Raw genomic sequence first — 17,355 nt, 5'->3', positions numbered from 1 at the left:
GGGGAAGGGAACAGAGCTGGGGAAGGGGCTGGAGCACCAGGAGAGGCTGAGGGAGCTGGAGCAAAGGAGGCTCAGGGGGACCTTGTGGCTCTGCACAACTCCTGCCAGGAGGGCACAGCTGGGGAGTGTTGGGCTCTGCTCCCAGGGAACAGGGACAGGACAAGAGGAAATAACTTCAAGTTGTGCTAGATGTGGTTTAGGTAGGATAACAGGGAAAATGTCTTCACAGAACAGGTTGTCAAGCATTGGCATAACTATCCCTGGGTGGATAGAAAAGATGTGTGGATGTGGCATTTGGGGACATGGCTTAGTAGTGGCCTTGGCTGTGCTGTGTTAATGGTTGGACTCAATGATCTTAGAGGTCTTTGCCAACCTAAACAATTCTATATTTGTGTACACACACATATTTGGCTCTGTGTCTGTATGTTGATGGTGAGGTGTTGCATCAAATGATATATTTATTTATTTAGTTATTTATTGTCCATCCTCATTTATTCTATGAACTGTGGGGACTGAAGACAGCCTCACCAGCCTAGTTCACACATTCCTAACAGTTTCCATGTCTCTGGCTCAGTCCTGGGATGACCTGGCAACATCCTGGTTCTGTGCAGTAGCTGCAAGGTGAGGGCTGCAGCCCTGGGGGTGGCTGATGAGAACAGGGCTGGCCAAGCCCTCCCAAATCATCTGCACGCCAGGTTTAGCAACCTTGGGGTTCAAGAGTGCCAGAACACACAGGCTGTGGCTGACTGCCATGCCAGGGACCCAGCAGAGTGCCAGGGACCCAGCACTGCAGCCTTTGGTGGTGCTCCCCAGGAGCCAGGGCCTGACTCACACCCACCCTGACATGAACCAGTGTTCATTTCTCCAGTCTGTGCTTTCTGCTCAGAGGCCCACATGGAACAGTTGAGGTTTTTAAGTACTCTGTTCTTTTCAGTCAGTTGGTTATGAGTTGGTGTAAATTCCTGCTGCATTAAGATGTCCTCAATTTTTATTAAGTACATTTGTGTCACCCATGTTGTAAGGCCCTGCTAAAATGCTTTGAGTTGGCCAGTCTTTGTGCCTTTTTTTTTCCTTCAAGGAGGGCATGGATTGCTCATTTTGAATGAATTTTTGAAAATAATGAGTGAGAAAATAGCATGTATATGAAGGCCCTGCAGAAGTATGGTACATCTGTTTCAAAGCACCAAAGTGCAGACTGTCCCTAAAACAATTGTGGCATCTGTAACTCTTTCCATTCTGACTGTGCAGAAGAAAATTTGCCAAAATAGCCGTTGTGGGAAAACCTCCAGGAAGTTTCTTTTCCAGCTGTGAAGTCATTTGTGCTTGGCCAAGCCAGGGTGGCAGAGCTGCAGAGGCCCCTCTGATGGGAGGGTGGCTGCACACCCCAAGAGCAGCTTGTGAGTGTTTGATGTGTGCCCCTCAGTGCAGGGAAGAACATTCACCAGAGCAGCCTGCCCAGCCTGATGGAAAGGAAGGACACTGACCATGAGGAAACAAGGAAGGAGCTCTGCTGTCCTCTCCCCTGGCCAGCTGGAGACAAGGCACCTCCTGCCCAATGGACACAGCTGCTCCTGCAGGACACGGCCTGGGCAAGGTAAATGTGACCAGGCTCCCATCTGTGCCATGAAACTGGAGACAGGAACGTGGCAAAAAGCTTCACAAGGGCAAAACAGACAAACATGCATCTCTTTGATCCTATCAGAGCTCTGGCCACAGTTTCTGGATTACTGTGACTTAGCAAGAATATAGAGAAAATTCCCCAAACCGAGATCCAAGTGCTTCGAGCTAAGTTCATAGCCCAGGCAAATATTTCTCTTGTGGAACACTCCAAAAAATAATGAGAGTTTTGAAAAGGAAGTGTTCCTCAATACTGACTGTCCGACATGTGAACTAGCCAGACTGGTTAAAGCTTAATTAAAAAGTGCCAGAGTGACTAAATTCTTTTCTAAGTGCAGCTGCAGAACGTTAGCTGTGGGCACATTTTAGACCTTAATTAGTAACACTTGCACTAGAGGACCAAAATCTTTCATGAATGCAGCTGCAATCAATTAATATCAGTTAGGCATTTCTGTAGGCATACAAGGGTTCCTGAAAATTGTTTTAATGCTTGATGAATATTGTTTTAATTGTTTTAAAAAGGTTTTAATGCCCACCTAGATGAAATAAAATACTTACATGCAACAGACTACAAAGCCAGAGATAACTACAAAATGTCTTTATTGAAAAAAGCAGATTATAGCATCTAAGGTTAAATGAAACTTCTGACTTTAATATTAAATAACTTAAGATGATAGCAAGTAGCTTCTTCTTTAGATAAATAAATCTACATTTCCCAATTTTTTCTTCAACAATCAAGGGAATCAAACACTGAAACACAAAACCACAAGTAACTCTAAAGACTAAAAGACAGAAGCACATTGAAAGGTTTTACAAAGATATATATATACAAAAATAGTTAACTAATGTATATTTTCAGCATGTAAACTAGTTACATGATATACAAACTGGGAATTCATATATTTCCTACAAAATAAAAATCAACGTTGGTCCAAGTTCTTGGAAGAAAACTATATTCTTTTAAAGAAAATGAAAATATTTCTCAAATGAAAACTTAATTTAAGTCAAATTATATACTCTAGTTACGGCATTAGTTACAGGATGAATCACAAACTTTTAAACTTTTCTTGAAACACAAGAAAGCAGCTTTTGTTTCCTTTAGAGCTTTGGTTTACTTTACTACTCTGGAATTTCTGGTCTTAAAGAGTTCCTCTAACCACGTTTTCCTTTTGAAGCTCCACCTTACAAAATATATACACACACGTGCACACAAGTAAAAGGAAAAGGAAAGAAACCCCAACAAACTCTCTGTGTAAGCTCCATTCTCTGAGTGCATTCTTTTGTTTTCAAAGGATGATTTTGGTCCTTTCTTTGGAACTCGCCCTTGGGTGGGAGGGACCCTGCAGCAGCTCCTGTGGAGGGGCTGGGGAGGATTCCCCTCCCAGGTGGGAGGGGCAGCCCTGATGCAAATGAGAGCAGGTTGTTATTGATGTGACTTTATGGAAATATTCTGAAAGTACAGTAACTGCTTCTGAAGAACAACTGCACTGTAAAATGGACTTAGGAAGTTTTCATCTGTGTTGAACTGAGTTAATGTAAGAATATTCTGTAAGAAAATCATTAAAATGAGAGTTCTCATTTACATTATTCCCCAGGCAGGAGGTAAAATGTGCAGAAACTGTCACTAGCACTAAAGAGTACAGCACATCATTATTTTAGGTTTGATTTTATTTTTCTCTTTGATTTGAAAAAAAAAAAACCCCAACCAAACCTGGCAAATCTCACTCAAGCCCCAGTTTTTATAGTAAATGCTGGAAAAGCAAAGCTGCACTTTGTAATACAGTAATGGAATGCATCTGTCTATAGAAAATACTAGAACAACAGCTGCTGCTTTCTGGTTTTAAACAAATTGCTTATTCTATATTGACATATTACCTTTCAGAATTTTTACCATGGTGACACTTAACAGATCAGAACTGCACAGAACTACAAGAGACTGAAAAATCAGCATGTCAAATGAAATGAAATATTATTCTGTTCTACAGGATGATCATTTTGAACAAAACATGAAGAAATGGTCTGGCATGTACATGTTTGAAAGTGTGCTGGCCCTTAGAAAGTATGCTGGAAACTTAAACTGATGCCCTGATGGAGGCCAAGTGTTCAGGAAGGTGCTGGCAGAGGATGGGCTGAATGCCAGGGTAAGTCAGCTCCAGCTCTGCCCACTGTCAGTGTGAAGGTTTTGCTTCTCTACTGGTAGAGAAAAGCATTTTTCCAGTTCAGCAAGTAACTGTTATTTGTTCCCAGGAACATACCCAAACCTCCTCTATGTATTTTAATGATTTCTTAATCTGGGCAAAGACTGCATGTAAAGACATGCAAGTGAAAATGCCTCAAAGCTAAATGTGGCCCACAGCACCCTCCTGCAATGGAAAATGCACTCCATTGCAGCTGATGCTAAAAGTTTATCCTGAAGCTCTGGCACCTTCCATGTTTGTAGTAACCTGAAGGAATTGACCTGGTCATACAATCCAGTTTGAGACATTTTTTCCCCTTTCTCCAGCATTTGCTGGCACGTGTAATTCCACTTCCTGCTGAGGCTGGGCTGCTGACTATGGACACAGAGGGAGTGTCTGCAAATGCAGAAGTGCAGGTGCACCCCTGGCCTCTCACCTGCAGGCCAGGCCTCTTGGGCCACAGTGCAGAAATGGGGCACTGACTGCACTCAAGTTGCTTCAAATCCTGGCATTCGCATTAAACATGTTAATTACAAACTGATACATATTAACTACAAAATTACTTTGCCCAGGAGTCTTCAGTAGGACAGGTTAATCTAGGCCAATGGAAGTCTGGCAGAAGTTCAGAAAGCATCCTTTTTGTTCCTTACTAACAGAAAAAATAGTTCTCAGGAATTTTTCCTGTTCCCCTTCCCCCACCTTTCCTCATAAGGAAATTCCAGACTATCAAAAAGTTCTGTTAAGGGAGTTAATTATTCCACTTAGGAATTAGTGGCCATTGGATGCTCTTTGTGCTTTTCAAGAGCACCACAAATGGCTTTCAAAAAGTCAATGGAGCATAAGAAACTAAACTGCAATGGTGTTGCCAAATAAGTCACTCCATCAGTCTGCATGCTGGATTGAACACGGGACCGTTTCCGAACGATCGGGCGGATTCTGCCGTGCTGGAACTGGCATGGAAATGGCCCAATTCACACATGCCAAGAATCCACTCTGGTATTTCTACTTCCTCTGGGGCTGAAGAATTTTATTTTATTGTAACTTTGAATGCAGTTAAAGACAGCAATGATAAATTGCAGCTTCAGGAAGGCTGGGTCAATTCTCGTGAGAATGCAAGGAATTTTTTTGACATACAGATGTGTGATTTGCATGTAAAACATCAGCACATGGTAAAAACAAACCATAAAAAAAGATTCATCTAACTTCCTATATGGAAGACATATATTTCTCCCCAGAGGTCTGAGGGTACTGTAAAAGCTTATGCAAAACATGAAAGTGTGTACAGTCTATGTACAGCTAACACTTGTTGTAAACACTGATGTTTCATGGTCTGACTCTCTAAATTACTATTCCTGCCATACTGCACTTTGCTTTCCAATGAAGACAGTCACCATAATCAGTTGAAAAGTAATCTTGAAAAGAACACAAAGCTGAAAAGGTAATACCAAACCACTGTGCCTCTCTTTAATAATGTCTCAACATACAATCATGAAGCAGTTGGTAACAAATGAAGTCTTGGATAAAACAAGCAGTATAAAGACAAGTGTACCTTTGCATAGAACCCTACTGAACAAAAAACAGGTTTGAAAGACGAATTCTTTAGTAAGTGCCAAATGGTCCAGTTGATAGGAATGCATTTTGAAGCCATGGCTACACAGCCAGCAATTACAGAGGGCTGCAACTGCTGACCCTGCACGTGCCAATCTTTTGGATACAATCCTCTGTACTGTGGGTTTTTCATCAGAGGCTTGCCACATTTCTTGAACAAGCCAAATAATTAATCTTTGGATGACTGTGGGACCCTGTAGCATGGAGAGCTGGCCTGACACTTCTTCACAGAACACCCTGCTTTAACCTTGCTGAAAACTGCCCTGGCTAAAACACCTGCTTGCTGCCTATTCCCTACTTCTGGAATCTAAGTATTCTCTAAGACCAGAATTCAACAAAACTAGCTAAAATGCTAGCATTTATCTTATCATGCTTGCTGCAATATGATAAGGTGCTAACTTTTGGAAAGTAATTCGACACTCCTTACTCGGGTGAAATCTCCACTGAAGGAAGAGAGCAGGGAGTGCAGAACAGCCCTTTGTACCATTGTTTTTAGCAATGCTGCCATTTACAGTTACAGTTTAGTGGTGAATTATTTGTTCAAGTAGACGGTGTCTCAGTGAAAATGTTTAGATAAAAGAATGCATATGTACAAGATCAGAAAAGGACCCCTCACCTCTGATTCAAAAAATAAATAGCTGGTTTAGATGGTTATTACTGGAACCTCATCTTGAAAGGAACACGAAAGTAATCTTTAGATTTTTGTCTTCTTTCCAGCGGCTTTTTGATCGTGGAAATGTCTTTCAGAGTTCTGTGACATGCATGGGGTAGCTGGGAGGTGGATGTGATGGCAGTTTGATATTAAGGCGCCTGATGTGACAGCTGTGGCAGAGCAAGTGGCCCTCTAGGGGGTAACAACGATGGCCTTCCTCATCATTGAGCTGCAAGCCACAGTCCTGGAAGGAAGAGAGACATCCCAGCTCAGTGAGTGACTCAGGCAGGCCTCTCCCAGCCCTGCTGCCCTGTCCTGCAGGGCCCCAGAGCTCCCCCACCTCCAAGGCCAGCAGCCCCCAGAGCTCCTGGGATCTGCACCCTGACCACTGACATCACTGGCATCCAACAGGACAGGCTGCAGCAGTGCCCAGCCTTTGTTCACCCCTCTTTCCCATTCTGCTCTCTTCTCCATCTAATAAATGGTGATGCAAACCAAAAGCCTAAAAGCAGGCCAGGGGCTGACCCTGCCAAATACAACTGGAAGAGGCTTGAACAGAGGAGGAGCTGATTCTGCAGCAAGGCAGCCAGCCAGATGGGGGGAGCACAAGCAGAGAATGAGAGGGGAGGGCAAAAGGGGGGAGAGGTGACACAGCTTACTTCTGGAGCAGGTCTATACTTTCTCTAATTTGCAATTAAAAGAACTTTAAGACTTTAAGGCCAGTGGCCCACCCTTAGTGGAAATGCTGGTACCTCTGGGACTGACACATAACTCCAGACAGAGACAGAGATAAACAGAAGCAGCTATCAGTGATCCTGCCTGCTGACCCTTATGTACACTGCAACAGAGACCACTCTGATTTCCATCACTGTAATTCTGAGGGCATTTGGAAATCACTGAAGTTTGGTACTCAGGTTTAATGTTTCAAGTATGTTAAATACTTAGAAATGATTACAGTGATCAGTTCTGAGAAACCAGAGATTCTGAGTATTTATCTGTGTGCTTAATAGAAAGAAATAAAAAAGCCAAACAGAACAAACTGGGTATATAGGTGGTTTCAGTACTGAAAACAAATGCTAAACTTTTAACTGAATAGAGAGTACAATTTTTCAGTTTTCACAGCTCAAGTTTAAATCCTCAAATTTTACAAGACTGAAATAAGACTGAAAATGGGTTTTAAAGCAAGCTTTAAAACTGGAGTGTTAGTTTAGAGAGGTCTTAATCTAAGTATCTGCCAAGGTAATTTTCTGTGTGTTGCTACATATTATATAATGATTTTATAGCAATTTATACAAGATTTAAAATTAGAATTTACCAATTTCAGATGCCCTACAGATGTGCCAAGTGTTTCTATCTTCTTCCCTCTCCAAACCTGAATTCCCTTTCTGCAAGCAGGAAGCCTGCCTTGTCAGAGGGTTCCAGTTTCAGAATGGGGCTCCAGTCATCTGCAAAAGGGCTTGAACTCCTCCACAGAAGTCAAGTGGTTGCACGTGAAAGAGATGACACAGAAAAGCTGCAAATTTCCAACCTGAGCACTGACTGTGCGTGGCACCAGCTGAGGGTGACACTAGCAGCAGGTGAGGAGTGGCTGTCCAAGTCATGCTAAAATCTTCACATGCCTCCCTTGTGTACCTCAAAATCCTGCAGTCACTTTTCCAGCAGCATTTGGGGACAGCAGTGTGCAGAGAGCCTCATGTGAGAGCATCAGGCAGTAACCCACCCCTGCTAACTCCTGATTTCTGTACATAAATGCACTATGCCTTTCTGGGCAGATGTGGAGGCAGCTTGATGGGGAGGCAAAATGGGGAAATGAATAATGAAACAGAAGGGAAAATAAACCCCCAGTGGGACATTCCAGCATAAAGTCAATAGCCTGAGAGCAGGGGAGGGGGCTGTCATCTTAGGTGAAGCCTGCACAAAGCAATAGCTGGGAAAAGGAGGAGGGAAGTTCAGCTCTCCAAAATGCTGTGATTTCCTGTGCCAAATTCTCTTTAAAAATTAATAGAAATGGATGGAGTATCAGGTGTCTGTTGAAAGGAGATAGCTGAGTGGATGGGGCCTTCCTTACATTTAGGAACACAACATTTCAAGATGCTCTGAATTTTGTTATTTTCTCTCTCAGTCAGAAGATTCTTTGTAAAACCTTCATGCAACAGTGCCTGAAGGCAGCACTGCTGTATTTCTGCCCCTGGTGCTAACAGGGAAGATCTGTGTGGATATTTGTGTGCTGTGTCAGACTGCCAAACCTACAGCAAAAGGGAAGTTTTTGGCTGATCCCAGCTTAGTGAGTTTGTTTCCCTTCTCATGTTCCTGGCTGTGGGATAAGGATGAACTCAGGTCTCCTCTCTGAAGCAAGAGCGCTAATTCCACAACTTGATCCATGGCAATAAATGTTTAAATGTTCTGCACAATAAGAAACTACTCCCAAAAAAGTGACAGAAAGTCAATAATATCCTGGTCAATTTTTCCAGTAAAGAATCAATGTTCATTCAGCATGGAGAAACCAGATCCTCTAGAAAGGCCTTCCAGTGAGACTCCTTCCCTGCACGGCCAATGTAAATCCAAATCTCCCCAGATCAGAGCCTACAGACTGTACAGATGAGGAAAAAGACAACTAGCACCTACTCTTTGCTCACTCCCCATCCAGAAATACTGAGAAAATTCAACCCAACAAACCAAGCCCAGCTTTGAAGCTCATATACTGGGGAAAAACCCTTCAAAACTAATTTGGTACTGGGGATGGCAGCACCACTTCCAGCCCAGGCAGCATTCACCTGTTTGTCTTTCTCAGGAGCTGTGGGGCAGAGCCCTGCCTGCCCAGGGGGGCAAGAGGCAGGGAGTGCAGCCTAGGGGGTGAGTCAGGGTCCCCCTGAGGCTGGGCAGGTCCCCCAGGGCAGAGCAGGTCCCCCTCAGGGCAGAGCAGGTTCCCCAGGGCAGAGCAGGGCCCCAGAGCAGAGCAGGTCCCCCTCAGGGCAGAGCAGGGCCCCAAGGGCAGAGCAGGGCTCCAGGGCAGAGCAGGGCCCCAAGGGCAGAGCAGGGCCCCAGAGCAGAGCAGGGCCCCAGGGCAGAGCAGGGCCCCAAGGGCAGAGCAGGGCCCCCTCAGGGCAGAGCAGGGCCCAAGGGCAGAGCAGGTCCCCAAGGGCAGAGCAGGGCCCCCTCAGGGCAGAGCAGGTCCCCAAGGGCAGAGCAGGGCCCCAGGGCAGAGCAGGGCCCCAGAGCAGAGCAGGTCCCCCAGGGCAGAGCAGGGCCCCCTCAGGGCAGAGCAGGGCCCCAGGGCAGAGCAGTAACCCCAGAGCAGAGCAGGTTCCCCAGGGCAGAGCAGGTTCCCCAGGTCAGAGCAGGTTCCCCAGAGCAGAGCAGGGCCCCCTCAGGGCAGAGCAGGGCCCCCTCAGGGCAGAGCAGGGCCCCAGGGCAGAGCAGGGGCCCAGAGCAGAGCAGGTCCCCCAGGGCAGAGCAGGTCCCCAAGGGCAGAGCAGGTCCCCAGAGCAGAGCAGTAACCCCAGAGCAGAGCAGGTTCCCCAGGGCAGAGCAGTAACCCCAGAGCAGAGCAGGTTCCCCAGGACAGAGCAGGGCCCCAGGGCAGAGCAGGGCCCCAAGGGCAGAGCAGGTCCCCAGGGCAGAGCAGGGGCCCCTCAGGGCAGAGCAGGTTCCCCAGGGCAGAGCAGGTTCCCCAAGGGCAGAGCAGGTTCCCCAGAGCAGAACAGGTCCCCAAGGGCAGAGCAGGGCCCCCTCAGGGCAGAGCAGGTTCCCCAGGGCAGAGCAGGTCCCCAAGGGCAGAGCAGGGCCCCAAGGGCAGAGCAGGGCCCCCTCAGGGCAGAGCAGGTTCCCCAGGGCAGAGCAGGGCCCCCTCAGGGCAGAGCAGGTCCCCCCCCAGAGCAGGCCCTGCTGCAGGCCAGGCCTGGCACTCACCTCACAGTGGTAGCACTCCACATGGTAGTCCTTGTCCATGGACACCACCCGGATGGTCTCCTCGGAGCCCTGGGGAGCACAGAGAAAGTGACAGTGGTGTCTCAGGACATGGTGACAGTGGTGACTCAGGACACAGTGCCAGTGGTGTCTCAGGACACAGTGACAGTGGTGTCTCAGGATACAGTGACAGCGGTGTCTCAGGATACAGTGACAGCACTATCTCAGGACACAGTGACAGTGGTGTCTCAGGACACAGTGCCAGTGGTGTCTCAGGACACAGTGACAGTGGTATCTCAGGACACAGTGACAGTGTGTCTCAGGACACAGTGACAGCGGTGTCTCAGGACACAGTGCCAGTGGTGACTCAGGACACAGTGACAGCGGTGTCTCAGGACACAGTGCCAGTGGTGACTCAGGACACAGTGACAGCGGTGTCTCAGAAGTGTTTTTCAGTCTCCATGCAGTGCCCAGCTGGTCTGGGAGCTGTGTCCCTGGGGGAATCCCCTCTGCCCCCACACAGCAGAGCTCTGTGGCCACTGAAAGCCTTGGCCCTGGGCATGGCCCTGCACCACTCCTCAGCTGTGCAGCAGCAGTCTGGGTGTCTGGCACATCTAAACTGCACAGGTCATTTGGGAGGTGTAGCCAAAGCCTCATGCTCAAGGAACAAATCAGTCTTGAAATCACTTATTCTTCCAAGGGCGCCCAGGATCTGAACAAATCACCAGTCAAAAACCTGCTCATTGGGTAACTTTCCCTTCTATACATCCTGCTCTGATTTCCAGGACTTGTGCTCCTCTCCAACCATCTGCTGCACAGCCCTTTTGCACATGCACGTGTCACTGTGTGTCCCCACAGGGACTGACATACCAGTCTGGCAGGCAATTACCTGCACAGGCCAAACCTCAGCAGAGTTGTGCAATCCTGGCTGAGCCCCAGGCCTGCAGAGCAGCCCATACCCTTCTGTAACCTCACAGGCTCTTTTCCTGATCCACTCTGAAGACAGAGCTCATTAAATTGGTTGCCTTGCATTGTTTCCAGTTCCAGGTGTGGTTAGAGCACCAGGTATGATGTGGACTGTGTCTGAGAGAAGCTGTGGGCAAGTCAGCACCTGCACTGCCAGACTTGAACTAACCCAGGAAATCTCCCAGGGTAAGAACATGGAGTGTGTCCTGCTAGTCAGGTGAGTCAGCACTATGACTGCCTTTTAATTCTTTTTCTTTCTTGAAAAGAAAAAAGAATCCTTTTTTAAGACCCAATTTCAGTGACATTTACACAAAGGTTTTCTCCTCACAACCCATGAGACAGCAGTTCAGCCTTTATGAGGTTTTTTGGGGTTTGGTTACTTGGCCAATTAACAGAAATACTAATGACAAATGAGACTAATGTGCAGAGTGATGGAGGTGGGCATGTGAGAGGCTCTAGCATCAGGCTTCACTGGGGCACAGCAGCTCACAGGAGGGAAGCTCTGGTGCTGTAAACATGACAGAGGAAAAGCAGGGAGATGCTGAGGCCCTTGCTTACAAATGAACTGGTCAGTGACCTCAGCAAAGGCAGCTCAGAGGGTCCTGCACTCACCAGAGCACCAGGGAGCCCCACTCTGGGCTAATTGTGCCAATAACACTGTCAGCACAGGCTGAGCTGGCAGGCAGGTTTCACCTGGTTCCAGTTTTTGTTGTTGCCTTTTTAACCCCTTTAAGAACTTCCATTCAAAATGGAAATGGCAAAAATGCCACCTCAGGACTACAGACTGTGTGACCTTCTCACAGGGCCAGTAACCATCAGATGCCTTTTCAAGGGTTTTACTCCCTGAGTTGTTCTTGGAGCACCAGTCAGTGTTTTCGATTAAATGAAGTTTCTAACAGATTAATGAAGACCTGGAAAGCACCCTAAAGATAAAAAGTACTATGCTGTAGGAGTAGTATGACTGTTACAACCTCTGGGAATGTTTGGGAGTGACTTCACTGCTGAACTGTGTTTAATTTAGTATCTAACATGGTACAGATTCTGGAGAGGAAGGAGAAGCCTTTAGTGTGTTTTTAGAAAGTGCCCATATGCCAACAGCTGTTTTCCCCAGGAGTCAGTGCATGTTAACACCTACCTGTGCTGGGAGGATTGGCTGGTTACAGGAAGCACATTTTGGTGCAAAAACCCTAGGGTGCAAGAAGAAAGGGTTCCAATCACATTTAAAGCATCTTCAAAAAGCAGAAGCAAGAGAGCCATTTTAATCATGCCTTGTTTTTAGTAAAATGGAGATCCACAGGATTTGAAATGCCTCTAATTGTTTGATATTCAATGAAAAGGAGATTTGGGAAAGGCTGATCTATCCCAACTTTATTGTTTAGGTCTTCCCAACCTTGAGGCATAGTGAATCCACCCCTCTTCCTGTATATGCCATTTTTCTTTCCTTCCTTTATTTATAAAACCATTCAAATTCTTCCAGAGCCTTGATGCTTGACTACAAAGCAGCTCCTGACTTAGGGACTCTGACATCAGAAAGACACAACCATGGGTCCTAAACAGGAGAGGGGCTGATCATGGCCAGACTCTCCCAGGTAAATACACAAATGGGCTTATGGTCCACAGCTGCATTTTGTCATTGGGCCAACACTCACTGTGTCCTTGTAACACACCCAGATTGGCACCAACAGAGCTGAATTCAGGGTGATTTACTCCTGCTGCATAACTGAGTTATTGGCTAACTGAGCTAAGAGCAGGATCCCATTGCCTTTGAGTGGAATTAGGAAAGACTCCAAAAGCAATCTCTTAAACCTCTACCTTTTGTCAGGTAAGGCTCAGATTGTTCTGCCAGTAACTGTTTATTACCTGTGTTCCGTGTCAGTTAACAAAACTTACACTGAGTCAAGCACTGCCAGAGCCTCTGCTCCTGTAACAGCCAGCAGAACCTACCAACACTTCCAGAAGTGCCTTGGTGTAATTAGTGTTGGTAGTCCTGAAGGAAGCAGAGGAACAGCCCCAAGAAGCCCATCCTCTGACACAATTTGATTTTCAGCCTCATCTGGCCACTGTGTGCCATAGCGGGCCCAGAAGGTACTGCTTAACAAACCTTAAAATACTTTACAAATGCAACACGTGAAAGAAGCAGTTGAGGGACATCTGAGCAAACAGGAGTGACCTTTTTGCTTATCACAAGGCTTATAACTAGATCAATGATTTAACTACTGTAGGTTTGCTGAGCATGCAGTGGATTTGTGTACTCACGTGTGGTAGTCTTTGACACAGTAAATATTGTTTTCCACATCTACAGTGAAGGGGACTCCATCCAAGCACTCGTTACACACCACACAGCGGAAGCAGCCAGGATGGTAGGACTTGCCAAGGGCCTGTAAGATCTTGTGAGGCAAACAACAAAATAAGTGGATGCATGATTACATGAGATATTGTCTCCCCATAAACTGCTGTGTCTCTCTCATTCTTAATAATGGCAGTGAGAAAAGCACTTCAGGATGAAATTACCACTCTGCAGATCTGTCAGCAAGGGGCCTCTTAAAACAATCAGCTTGCTTATTTTAGTGGGTTTCAATATGCTCCCAAGGAAGAGCAAGAGCTGAAAATCAGACTAAGCCCATCAGCTTTAGCTCTGCAGGGCCAGTACTGCCCATGGAAATTAAAAATGGCTTCACAGACCCTCTCTGGGGAAATCCCAAATACAAGGTACTGGGATACAGAGTTACCTTACAAAACTTGACAGGCTGTGACAGACAGAATCCAAACTGGTCATTACTCAAAAAGTTAAATAACATAACAAGCAAATAAAGAGGTGCCTCTCTATTAACTAAGGATCCTAATCTCCCAGAGTTACTGACTGGTTATCACTTAGTCACAGGGGCTCATTGGTTTCTGATAAAATTCCACCACTATCCATGTGTTTGGATACTGATCCATGCACCTGCCCAGGCTGTTCCCATGCTGACCTTCCCTACTGCATTTTCAAGGTTTCAGGGAAAGGTCTGATGCAACCTTGGCTGCACTACTACAGAGCAGATCCCCCACTCCTGACATCCTTGTACGTGACACTCAGTGTGGCACTGGAGGATGCTGCAAGCCCATGAACAAGCCCCTGGGAAGAGTGAGACACAGCTATCACTTTCAGGCAGCTCTCAACAGATTATAAGACCAATTCCATACATTTTGGGTGTAAGAAGTATCTTTAGAAGGTAATTTCAAAATTTCAGCTGCTAGCACAGTGCTCAGCTTGGAGCTGCTGGGAAGTTTGAGGTGAAAAATCTGCACAGACCAAGCTCCCATGGCACTATAGGTGATCCTATGAATAAAGATCAAACCAAGAGGAAAGAAGGGCAGAAAAAAAGGCCAATTTAATTTAACCTTTTTTCCCCTCTCTGATGAAGTCCAGTAGCTCAGTGGTATCAGACTCTCTTTGACTGGGAAGGCTGTTCTGAGCCAGAGGCAGCTGGTCCCTGTGCTGGGGCTGCTGCTGCTGCTGTGGTGCCAGCCTGGCACAGCTGTGCAGCCACAGGCCCTGAGCACAGGGCAGCTCCTCCCCAGCCCTGCAGAGCCCCAGCTCTGCCCCAGCTCTGCCCCAGGCCAGCACTCAGCAGGGCTGGGCTGTGCTCCCAGGCAGGAGCACGCTGGAATTACCCAAACAGGAGAGCTGAGCTGGAGCTCCCCGAGCTCTTTCCTTTTGTCAGAGCACACTTGCTGATGGGAGAGAGGCAGGCAAGCACCTGCCAAGCTTGCAGCTACTGAGTTGCACCAGTGAGATATTATGGACTCTTGCCTGGGATTCTTCAATTAAGGGCCAGCTCGAAGCAAGCACGTCGGGATACCCTCCCCCTCCCAGCATGACACAACTGCAGAGATTTGCTCTTGGGCTAAAACGAGCAATATCCTTGTCCAACCAGTGGTGCCAGAATATGAGCCAGAATCCTCATTAGTGAAGTCCCTGTTCCAGCTCTGACTGAACCTCTGTCTGTGCAGCACACCAGCTACTTCTCTTAGGCACACTGAGCTTGATGCACACTTTAAAGCAAGATAGAAACAGATACACTGCAGGATGTGCCCTTCTTTGTGGTGCAAACCACTTCATTTGGTTTGGGAATTTCTACTTAGGAAGAGCACATATAACTCTTCTTACTTTCACCCCCTGAAAGGATGCCAGTAGGATCTGGCCAACCCAAAGCTCTTTGATTTTATTTTTATTACAAAAGTAACTCTGATTGCTGGCTCCCTAAAAATCCCAGTGGCAATAATGCATTTTAAATGACGTGGAGCAAGCAACAGAGGGTAAACAAAGCAAGTCACAGAGCAGGTGAAAATCTCAGGACTATTGATAATGTCCCTCTCTGCCCTATCCCAGATTCCACCCACATGACTGAGCTCTTGTTATCTACTGTCTTACAGAGCACACCCACTGTGTTCCTTTACCTATTCTCATACAAAGCTCTGCTGTACTTCCCCCTTTATTATTAAAATTTTATTTTATTTTAACTCACAAATGGCAGAGTAATAGCCTTCCATATTCTTAGGTAGCTAAGAAGCCCAACTTTCTGCCCCTAATAGTAGTAATGGAGCATGAAGGTATTTTTATTTACTGCCTCAGTTGCAAAACCTATGTTGACAGCAGTGAAAACACAATACTGGGCAGGGAGAAGCAGATGTCTCACAGTGCACTTCCCAAGTTACCTGTCATTAGGAGTTTAGGTCTCTTACCATTTCCATTATGAGGTGTCCACAAACAAAGCACTTGTCTGCTGTTTGCTGAAAACCTGAATACTGTTAAAATGACAGAAAAGAAAGGATCATTAGTAGCCACTCCTCTAGCCATAGAAATACCTTTTAGGTGAAGGCTGTGCTATGTATGACACAGGTTTGGGAGACAGTGACTCAGAAGCCTTCACTCAGCTCTTGCAGCATGTTCAGAGACCAGTTTGGCCTTCTGATCCACTGCAATATTTCCACTGAGATTCCCCATGTAACAGTATTATTGTAAGTTTGATGTTTTAAAAGTCTTTATGGAAAGTTTGTGTTTGATGTGCAGAAATTAGCTTGAATTGACTCTTTTGGTGGTTGTTTTAAATAACAGAGGACTCACCTCCCAAAGCCTGCTCAAATCAGCCACCTCAGACTTTGGACCCACATGTCACTCAGTGCTTTTGCAAGCTAGAAAAATGAACCCAGGCCCAAGAGGGATTTAGCTGCCTTGTGGACACCAAGCCTTCCAGGCAGGGAAGGATCCAGCAGTGCACTCACAGGGCCTTGGGCTGGCTGCACAGCGTGGGCAGCAGGAGGCACCTCAGAACAATGGTGCCAGCCCACACTGCAGTGCCAGGGCATGGCACAGCCAGAGGCTGAGTCTGCCTGGGACCAAAGCTCTGTGCTCCCTGCCTGAGCAGTCCTGACCTTAACTTTGTGCTCCTGTCCCCAAGGCAGATCCTGTTTCAGATGCCAAGGTCTGTTTTTAGCCCCCTGTTTAGAGGTATGGAAAAACCATGCAGGTGATCAGAGTGACCCAGCAAACCACAACCTACAAACAAGAGACATCTTTCTGAGGGACTCCAGCCCTGTGAAACTGGTGTTTGAGGGGCCTCTGCAGCCCATGTCAGCTGAGAGCTGTGTGAGCACCATCCTGCCTGTGCCCACCCCCTGGGGCATTGCACAGCGATGCTCCTCTAGCACAGCTCACCTCAAATGTGCTTCAGTTGCACGACATAAAAGATGAGGAAGGGGAGGATGAATGTAAAGCAGGCTCCTCTCCCAGAACACAGGTTAATTGGCTCAGGCACCTAATGCATCCTCTGAGCCCAACAGAATGTGTCTTGCTCCATTCCCCCCTGGTTTAGTGGGGATTAACTGTCCCCTCACATCAAAAGCCTGTGGTTCCCTGCCTGGAGCTGCCATATGTTTTCTTTTTTATTGGAGTGAGGGGATTACATGTTATCAATCAATAGGTTGGAGACAAAATTATTGTTGCTATGCAACAAAGTGATTATGTAGAAAAAGGTCTCACAGACACTTTGATGGGCCCAGAAGTCAGTAAATGATATAGCAGCTGTCACACCCAAATCTCACTATGCCCTAAGAAACACAGCTTGTGCAGGACTAAGAAACTTCCCTGGAAGAGATCAGGGTGTTGAGGAACAAATACAGAGGTGGGCAGTCCTAGCTGGCTATTGCTGCAAGACTTTTCCTCTTTTTATTTGCTTTTTCGTTTTTCTTACGGATGCAGGAAAAGGTCTCACTGCTTGGGATGTTTCTTGGCTGCCCCATGGCTGAGTCACCCTCTGGCTGGCTGTTCCTAGGGCTGGGAACCCCAGGCTTACTGAAACAGGTGGGCAGCTCCTAGTGACACAGACAGCAGAGGATTAACAGCAGCACAAATCCAGCTAATTCTAAAACCCTGCTGGAATGAATTTA

At 46.7% G+C, this 17,355-nt stretch overlaps 1 protein-coding gene across 2 annotated transcripts in view; it reads right to left on the bottom strand.

Annotated features, from left to right (window-relative positions):
- Nucleotides 1-2,200: 2,200 nt before the first annotated feature.
- WTIP (WT1 interacting protein) overlaps nucleotides 2,201-17,355 on the bottom strand; it is an 88,380-nt gene continuing 73,225 nt past the window's right edge. For both annotated transcript variants that reach the window (XM_071440216.1, XM_071440217.1), the window contains exons 4-8: nucleotides 15,652-15,714; nucleotides 13,183-13,313; nucleotides 12,062-12,113; nucleotides 9,964-10,032; nucleotides 2,201-6,298 (exon numbers count right to left, since the gene is read on the bottom strand). In XM_071440216.1, coding sequence (XP_071296317.1) covers nucleotides 6,146-6,298; nucleotides 9,964-10,032; nucleotides 12,062-12,113; nucleotides 13,183-13,313; nucleotides 15,652-15,714 — 468 coding nt within the window. In that variant the 3' untranslated portion in view covers nucleotides 2,201-6,145. The remainder of the gene's footprint in view (nucleotides 6,299-9,963; nucleotides 10,033-12,061; nucleotides 12,114-13,182; nucleotides 13,314-15,651; nucleotides 15,715-17,355) is intronic.

This window comes from Agelaius tricolor, unplaced genomic scaffold (assembly GCF_023055355.1).
Source record: "Agelaius tricolor isolate 1412-34295 unplaced genomic scaffold, bAgeTri1.0.p SCAF_15, whole genome shotgun sequence".
Taxonomy (NCBI): Eukaryota; Metazoa; Chordata; class Aves; order Passeriformes; family Icteridae; genus Agelaius; species Agelaius tricolor.
This window is presented reverse-complemented; position numbering and strand designations above follow the sequence as displayed.